The 10,650-nt window shown below is 35.4% G+C and overlaps 1 protein-coding gene across 7 annotated transcripts in view; it reads left to right on the forward strand.

Annotated features, from left to right (window-relative positions):
• Window positions 1-5,963, forward strand: part of satb1b (SATB homeobox 1b) — a 250,029-nt gene extending 244,066 nt beyond the window's left edge. For all 7 annotated transcript variants that reach the window (XM_061956591.2, XM_061956583.2, XM_061956599.2 and 4 more), the window contains one exon: window positions 4,389-5,963. In XM_061956591.2, coding sequence (XP_061812575.1) covers window positions 4,389-4,958 — 570 coding nt within the window. In that variant the 3' untranslated portion in view covers window positions 4,959-5,963. The remainder of the gene's footprint in view (window positions 1-4,388) is intronic.
• Window positions 5,964-10,650: the final 4,687 nt, after the last annotated feature.

Consider the following 10,650-nt stretch of genomic DNA (forward strand, 5'->3'; position numbering starts at 1 on the left):
TTTATATGGAAACGGGGTTTGTAATAATTAACTAGAAATAATCTGTTCCAGGTTCAAGCTGTGCCCATTTATTTAGTGGACAAGCGAAGTTCCCTTTCAGAACTGTATGCCGCCGATTCCAATACCGGTCATCCACGATTGATATCGACCGATACCGATCCCATGCATCCATCCATCCATCCATTTTCTACCGCTTGTCCCTTTTGGGGTCGCGGGGGGTTCTGGAGCCTATCTCAGCTGCATTCGGGCGGAAGGCGGGGTACACCCTGGACAAGTCGCCACCTCATCGCAGGGCCAACACAGATAGACAACATTCACACACTAGGGCCAATTTAGTGTTGCCAATCAACTTATCCCCAGGTGCATGTTTTTGGAGGTGGGAGGAAGCCGGAGTACCCGGAGGGAACCCACGCAGTCACGGGGAGAACATGCAAACTCCACACAGAAAGATCCCGAGCCCGGGATTGAACCCAGGACTACTCAGGACCTTCGTATTGTGAGGCACATGCACTAACCCCTGTTCCACCGTGCCGATCCCATGCAATAACTGTCAATTTTAAAATATATTCATGGTGACTGCTATAAGGCTCGAAAAGGAGCGTGATTTTGCAACGCATTGTGGGGCCGTGGTCTTAATTTTTTTGGGCTAAAGCTTTTGTTTACCGTATTTTTCGGACTATAAGTCGCAGTTTTTTTTCATAGTTTGGCCGGGGATGCGACTTATACCCAGGAGCGACTTATTTGTGAAATTCTTAACACATTACCGTAAAATATCAAATAATATTATTTAGCTCATTCACGTAAGAGACTAGACCAGGGGTCGGCAACCCGCGGCTCCGGAGCCGCACGCGGCTGTTTGATCACTCTGATGCGGCTCAGCTGCATACTTGCCGACCCCCCCGATTTTCCCGGGAGACTTCTGGATTTCAGTGCCTCTCGCAGAAAACTCCCGGGATTAATATTCTCCGATTTTCACCCTTACAATAATAATAAGGGTGTGCCATGATGGTACAGCATTTAGCGTCCTCTACAATATGTATTAACAGCGTGCCAGCCCAGTTTCTTGTTATATGCATCTTCTGCTTGCACACGGAAGTGACAGCAAGGCATACTTGCTCAACAGCCACACAGGTTACACTGACGGTGGCCATACAAAACAACTTTAACACTCTTACTAATAATGCGCCACACTTTGAACCAAAGCCAAACAAGAATGACAAACACATTTCGGGAGAACATCTGCACCTTAACACAACATAAACACAACAGAACAAATACCCAGAATCCCATGCAGCCCTGACTCTTCCGGGCTACATTATACACCCCTGCTACCACCAAACCCCGCCCCAAGATTTCATGGGATTTAGCGATTAGGAGTGACAGATTGTTTGGTAAACGTATAGCATGTTCTATATGTTATAGTTATTTGAATGACTCTTACCATAATATGTTACGTTAACATACCAGGCACGTTCTCAGTTGATTATTTATGCCTCATATAACGTACACTTATTCAGCCTGTTGTTCACTATTCTTTATTTATTTTAAATTGCCTTTCTTTCTTTTTTTTCCATTTCATTTATTTATTTATTTCAGGCAATGACATAAAAAAAGTACAAAGTTGACAACACATAATACCGTATTTTTCGGAGTATAAGGCGCACCGGAGTATAAGTCGCACCTGCCGAAAATGCATAATAAAGAAGGAAAAAAACATATATAAGTCGCACTGGAACCCGGCCAAACTATGACAAAAGCTGCGACTTTTAGTCCGAAAAATACGGTAATATAAATGAATATAGTGCAAAAGGTAATGTATAGTATGTAATGCATGATTGTCCAGTTTTGCCTGAAAGGGAGTGGGAAGAAGATAATTTATTTAATCCCACCCCCAGTTCCCCATTCAGTGATTATTCACATGAGTTTCACTGTTACTTTGTTCAAGGATTATAATACAGATGTTGTATCATAGTTGTATTACCACAGGTAACAATAATTATTACACTGTAACAATAATTTGTATCAACAATGTAGGAATAATGAATATACCAACAATGGTAATAGACAACATGGCAATAATGGTAAGGAAACATTGAGCATCTTTCACCTTTCAAATATCTATTCTTGGTGTTAGGTTTTATCAAATAAATTTCCCCCAAAAATGCGACTTATATATGTTTTTTTCCTTCTTTATTATGCATTTTCGGCCGGTGCGACTTATACTCCGGAGCGACTTATACTCTGAAAAATACGGTACATGGCTGTACTGTACATGTAGTAATGTGAAAGGGAGCAACGAATTAAAGTAAAAATTAAATCTCAAAAATAAAATAAAAAATTGTATCCAGTAAGAGGCAGCACGGTGGAACAGGGGTTAGTGCATGTGCCTCACAATACGAAGGTCCTGAGTAGTCCGGGATCTTTCTGTTTGGAGTTTGCATGTTCTCCCCGTGACTGCGTGGGTTCCCTCCGGGTACTCCGGCTTCCTCCCACCTCCAAAGACATGCACCTGGGGATAGGCTCCTCCCACCTCCAAAGACATGCACCTGGGGATAGGTTGATTGGCAAACACTAAATTGGCCCTAGTGTGTGAATGTGAGTGTGAATGTTGTCTGTCTATCTGTGTTGGCCCTGCGATGAGGTGGCGACTTGTCCAGGGTGTACCCCGCCTTCCGCCCGAATGCAGCTGAGATAGGCTCCAGCACCCCCCACGACCCCAAAAAGGAAAAGCGGTAGAAAACGGATGGATGGATGGACTGGTATACCGGTATTAGTACAGTACCGCAATACTAATGAATCATATTCGGTACTATACCGCCTCTAAAAAGTACCGGTACCCCACCCGTCGTCGTGTCATGCATACGAGCATGTTCACGGCAGTGCACAATCATGTAGACGAGCATGTTCGGCAGAACGGACACATTTTGGCTCAAAAACTAACGATAAAGGTGCAATCAGTGGCCTAGTGGTTAGAGTGTCCGCCCTGAGATTGGTAGGTTGTGAGTTCAAACCCCGGCCGAGTCATACCAAAGACTATAAAAATGGGAGCCATTACCTCCCTGCTTGGCACTCAGTATCAAGGGTTGGAATTGGGGGTTAAATCACCAAAAATGATTCCCGGGCGCGGCCACCGCTGCTGCCCACTGCTCCCCTCACCTCCCAGGGGGTGATCAAGGGTGATGGGTCAAGTGCAGAGAATAATTTCGCCACACCTAGTGTGTGTGTGACTATCACTGGTACTTTAACCTAACTTTAATTATAACACTGAAACACTGAATCCGCAAATTTTTGTCTCCATGGCGACAAATATGGTATATTTATTTCAAATGTTTCAAAACGTCCGACCATTAACTATAAAGACAATTATCTTAACTTTGATCACACTACACACGTGAATGAAGTGCATACTTAGTCTACAGCCATACATGTCACACTAAGGGTGGCCGTATGAACAACGCCAACACTGTCATAAACATATGACATATAGTGAATAACAATAACAAACACATATTGGGAGAATATTTGCACCGCAACACAACATAAACACTACAGAACAAATTCCCAGAATCCCCTGCAGCACCAACTCTTCCGGGACGCTACAATATAAACAAAAACGCCATTGGTGGATCTACACCGCTGTAATGATACCAAGTACAAGAGCGTATCTAGTCGATACTACTATGATCACATAAATATTTTTTAGCATCACAAAATTTGTTTTCGTTTTTTTAAATGTATATTATGTTTATAACAGTGGTTCTTAACCTGGGTTCGATCGAACCCTAGGGGTTCGGTGAGTCGGCCTCAGGGGTTCGGCAGAGGTCAAGACACGCCCGACTCATCGTGTAAATAAAAACTTTTCCCTATCGGCGTATTATGGATGCCCCCAAACAATGTTACCTGGATATTAGGATATTTCGCGCGAAATTTAAAATTGCACTTTAGTAAGCTAACCCGGCCGTATTGGAATGTGTTGCAATGTTAAGATTTCATCATTGATATATAAACTATCAGACTGCGAGGTCGGTAGTAGTGGGTTTCAGTTGGCCTTTAAAGCATTTCTTACGTATTCCTTAGTTTTGCACCTTCATTTTAAGAGGGTTATTGTTAAATGTTTATTGTGATTTTACACTTGCCTGGATAGCTGAGGGGATTATAATTAGAGAAATGTTACTGTGGAGGGAGATGTGGCCTCTGTCCATGGTGCTGAGGACAGAGCACCATCCTGCAGGCAGCGCTGGCCACATCTCCCTCCACAGTTACATTTGATATATTTTATATCAATGATTGATTGGTTTTCAGCTTGAAGTTATACTGAAGCTTGCAAGTGAGAGCATATTTTCATGGAAATGTTCCGTTTTGACGGCGTCCTTCTGCAACCTCCTCAGGCCCAGCACCACCACCAGGCCGCCCTGTCCCTGCAGCACCCGTCGCAGCCTCTCCTATCCCAGCAGCCCTTGCAGCACCAGCAGCAGCAGCCTACCAGTGGCCCCCGCCTGCCCCCCCGCCAGCCCTCCACCGCCTCCCCGGCCGAGGCGGAGGACGACGTGGGCCGCGTGGGCGCCGTCAAGTCGCGCACGTGCGGCGGGAAGATCTCCCTGGAGGCGCTGGGCATCCTGCAGAGCTTCATCCAGGACGTGGGCCTGTACCCGGACGAGGAGGCCATCCACACGCTCTCCGCCCAGCTGGACCTGCCCAAGCTCACCATCATCAAGTTCTTCCAGAACCAGCGCTTCTACGTCAATCACCCGGCCAAGGCCACGCCCAACAGCAGCACGAGGAGTAGCAGCAGCAGCCCCGCCTTCGACGAGGACCTGACGGACCTGAAGGAGGGCGGCGAGCTGCTGAAGGAGCTGGACGAGTGCACGCAGACCAACAGCGCCACCTTCTGCGTCAAGACGGAGGAACATCCCAACCGGGGCGGGGCGGCGGAGCCGGAGCACGAGGTCAAGGAGTAGAGCGGCGGCGTCCCCCGGTTTTGCATTTTGTAAAAAATCTCGTGTTCTTCACTGTTGCATCATGGACATAACCCGCACAAAGATCTGAAAAGAAGAAAAAAAAAAAGACTGCACTCGATGTTTTACACTGACTGACTTTCGCTCCCAGCTACTGACTCCACGCCGGAGGAGGAAAAAAAAGTCCACTCGGCATTTTTTTTTTGTTGTCGTTTATGTGCGTGATGTTGAACCGTCCCCTTTTCTTCAAGGACCAAGTAGTTTGACACGGCCTTAAAAGACTGCAGCCTCACTTCTTATTATTGTCATTGGTATTATTATCAACTCGCCCGTCTTATCTTCGGGGAAAAAAGGCGCGCCGCGTGACGACTGATCGACTCTGGAGCGCCAGCGCCCGGCCCCACATTGTAACGTGTCTCTATATAAAAGATATATATAATGAATTTATGCCAACAATGCCTTGACCATACGGCACTGCCGCTGTTCCAACCTCCCCGTCACTGTAACGCCACTACAATTGTGAACGACGCCATCTTTATTTATTTGCAGTCCCCCCGCCGAACCTTTGTTGTTTTTTTTATTTATCGACGCGAAGAAAAAAAAAAAAAGTGTCTTAAAGGTCGGAAACGGAGAAACGTACTACTGCAACTTTTCCTGTCATGCAAAGGAATGGTGCGGGGGGGGGAGAAAAACATATGCAATCCGTGTGAAAACGATCGGCGTCCGCGACGTGTCTTCCTTTGACCAGCTGATGGCGTACAAGTACAAACGAGCTGTTTAAAAAAGAAAAAGAAAGACCTTCCGTTATTTTACTACGACTGACTGTTTTTATAAGTGTCCCCCCCACCCCCACATCTGGATTGTCGGCCCCTTTGTATCCCTCGGCATCGAACTCCAGGGCCGTTTTGTCGGGCGCCCCCCCCCTGCTGGAGCGGAGCGCTCTTTGTAATAAGTGTAAATAGCACACGCTGTCTGTGAGGGTGTAAATAGACTCTGTCGTGCCTCTTTCAGTCACCCGGGCTCTTTTCCTGCATCGTGTGTGTCAAGCACCTGTCCAACACCTGCTGGGGGGGGGCGTGGCCACAGGCGTCGTCCTCACCTGTTCGATACGTGGGGTCGGTCTGCGCTGGCCTCCCATTGATGTTCTGCTGGGTTTTTTTTTTTTTCATGAATAAAAAAAAAAAAGCCAGAGTTTGACGTTTTTTTTGTGTTTTGGCTGTCAAGTCAGGCTGCACAGAACAATTTATATATTTATTCATCCTCATTCTACATTGATTCATACTTTAAATACTCACTTTACTTCTTTTTAAGAATATATTTTTATAAATATGTTTTTACAACAGTATTAATATATATGTTATAATAGTACTATGCCATTACAACAGTATTAGTACATGAATTACAACAATATTATAACATCAATTACAACAGTATTATAACATTAATTACAACATTATTATTACATCAATTACAACAGTATTATTACATGAATTACAACAGTATTATTGCATCAATTACAATAGTATTGCTACATAAATTACAACAGTATTATTAAATCAATTACAACAGTATTATTACATAAATTACAATGGTATTATTACATAAATTACAACAGTATTATTACATAAATTACAACAGTATTATTACATAAATTACAATGGTATTATTACATAAATTACAACAGTATTATTACATCAATTACAACAGTATTTGTACATAATTACAATAGTGTTATTACATCAATTACAACAGTATTATTAAATCAATTACAATAGTATTATTACATCACTTACAACAGTATTATTACATCAGTATTATTACATCAATTACAACAGTATTATTACATCGATTACAATAGTATTTTTACATCAATTACAACAGTATTATTACATAAATTACAACAGTATTATTACATCAATTACGACAGAATAATTACATCATTGACAAAAGTATTATTACATGAATTACAACAGTATTATTGCATCAATTACAATAGTATTGTTACATAAATTACAACAGTATTATTACATCAATTACAACAGTATTATTACATCAATTACAACAGTATTATTACATCAATTACAACAGTATTTGTACATAATTACAATATTATTACATCAATTACAACAGTATTATTACATCAAATACAATAGTATTATTACATCAATTACAACAGTATTATTACATCACTTACATCAGTATTATTACATCAATTACAACAGTATTATAACATAAATTACAACAGTATTATTACATCAATTACAACAGTATTATTACATCAATTACAACAGTATTATTACATCATTTACAACAGTATTATTACATTGATTACAACAGTATTATTACATCGATTACAATAGTATTTTTACATCAATTACAACAGTATTATTACATCAATTACAACAGTATTATTACATCAATTACGACAGAATAATTACATCAATGACAAAAGTATTATTACATGAATTACAACAGTATTATTGCATCAATTACAATAGTATTGTTATATAAATTACAACAGTATTATTACATAAATTACAATGGTATTAGTACATAAATTAAAACAGTATTATTACATCAATTACAACAGTATTTGTACATAATTAAAATAATATTATTACATCAATTACAACAGTATTATTACATCAAATACAATAGTATTATTACATCAATTACAACAGTATTATTACATCACTTACAACAGTATTATTACATCAATTACAACAGTATTATTACATAAATTACAACAGTATTATTAAATCAATTACAATAGTATTATTACATCAATTACAACAGTATTATTACATCAATTACAACAGTATTATTACATCCATTACAACAGTATTATAACATAAATTACAACAGTATTATTAAATCAATTACAACAGTATTATTACATAAATTACAATGGTATTATTGCATAAATTACAACAGTATTATTACATAAATTACAACAGTATTATTACATCAATTACAACAGTATTATAACATCAATTACAACAGTATTATTACATCAATTACAACAGTATTATTACATCAATTACAACAGTATTATTACATGAATTACAACAGTATTATTGCATCAATTACAATAGTATTATTACATAAATTACAACAGTATTATTACATAAATTACAACAGTATTATTACATAAATTACAATGGTATTATTACATAAATTACAACAGTATTATTACATAAATTACAACAGTATTATTACATAAATTACAATGGTATTATTACATAAATTACAACAGTATTATTACATCAATTACAACAGTATTTGTACATAATTACAATAGTATTATTACATCAATTACAACAGTATTATTAAATCAATTACAATAGTATTATTACATCACTTACAACAGTATTATTACATCAGTATTATTACATCAATTACAACAGTATTATTACATTGATTACAATAGTATTTTTACATCAATTACAACAGTATTATTACATAAATTACAACAGTCTTATTACATCAATTACGACAGAATAATTACATCATTGACAAAAGTATTATTACATGAATTACAACAGTATTATTGCATCAATTACAATAGTATTGTTACATAAATTACAACAGTATTATTACATCAATTACAACAGTATTTGTACATAATTACAATATTATTACATCAATTACAACAGTATTATTACATCAAATACAATAGTATTATTACATCAATTACAACAGTATTATTACATCACTTACAACAGTATTATTACATCAATTACAACAGTATTATAACATAAATTACAACAGTATTATTACATCAATTACAACAGTATTATTACATCAATTACAACAGTATTATTACATCAATTACAACGGTATTATTACATTGATTACAACAGTATTATTACATCGATTACAATAGTATTTTTACATCAATTACAACAGTATTATTACATCAATTACAACAGTATTATTACATCAATTACGACAGAATAATTACATCAATGACAAAAGTATTATTACATCAATTACAACAGTATTATTACATCAATTACAATAGTATTGTTATATAAATTACAACAGTATTATTACATCAATTACAACAGTATTATTACATAAATTACAATGGTATTAGTACACAAATTAAAACAGTATTATTACATCAATTACAACAGTATTTGTACATAATTAAAATAATATTATTACATCAATTACAACAGTATTATTACATCAAATACAATAGTATTATTACATCAATTACAACAGTATTATTACATCACTTACAACAGTATTATTACATCAATTACAACAGTATTATAACATAAATTACAACAGTATTATTACATAAATTACAACAGTATTATTAAATCAATTACAATAGTATTATTACATCAATTACAACAGTATTATTACATCAATTACAACAGTATTATTACATCGATTACAACAGTATTATAACATAAATTACAACAGTATTATTAAATCTATTACAACAGTATTATTACATAAATTACGATGGTATTATTGCATAATTTACAACAGTATTATTACATAAATTACAACAGTATTATTACATCAATTACAACAGTATTATAACATCAATTACAACAGTATTATAACATTAATTAGAACAGTATTATTACATCAATTACAACAGTATTATAACATTAATTACAACATTATTATTACATCAATTACAACAGTATTATTACATAAATTACAATGGTATTAGTACATGAATTAAAACAGTATTATTACATCAATTACAACAGTATTTGTACATAATTAAAATAATATTATTACATCAATTACAACAGTATTATTACATCAAATACAATAGTATTATTACATCAATTACAACAGTATTATTACATCACTTACAACAGTATTATTACATCAATTACAACAGTATTATAACATAAATTACAACAGTATTATTACATAAATTACAACAGTATTAGTAAATCAATTACAATAGTATTATTACATCAATTACAACAGTATTATTACATCAATTACAACAGTATTATTACATTGATTACAACAGTATTTTTTACATTAATTACAACAGTATTATTACATCGATTACAACAGTATTATAACATAAATTACAACAGTATTATTAAATCAATTACAACAGTATTATTACAAAAATTACAATAGTATTATTGCATAAATTACAACAGTATTATTACATAAATTACAACAGTATTATTACATCAATTACAACAGTATTATAACATTAATTAGAACAGTATTATTACATCAATTACAACAGTATTATTACATGAATTACAACAGTATTATTACATGAATTACAACAGTATTATTGCATCAATTACAATAGTATTGTTACATAAATTACAACAGTATTATTAAATCAATTACAACAGTATTATTACATAAATTACAATGGTATTATTACATAAATTACAACAGTATTATTACATAAATTACAACAGTATTATTACATAAATTACAATGGTATAATTACATAAATTACAACAGTATTATTACATCAATTTTGTAGTTGATGTAATAATACTGTTGTAATTTATGTATTTGTACATAATTACAATAGTATTATTACATCAATTACAACAGTATTATTAAATCAATTACAATAGTATTATTACATCAATTACAACAGTATTATTACATCAATTACAACAGTATTATTACATCGATTACAACAGTATTATTACATCGATTACAATAGTATTTTTACATC

The sequence above is a fragment of the Nerophis lumbriciformis genome, linkage group LG04 (genome assembly GCF_033978685.3).
Source record: "Nerophis lumbriciformis linkage group LG04, RoL_Nlum_v2.1, whole genome shotgun sequence".
Classification (NCBI taxonomy): domain Eukaryota; kingdom Metazoa; phylum Chordata; class Actinopteri; order Syngnathiformes; family Syngnathidae; genus Nerophis; species Nerophis lumbriciformis.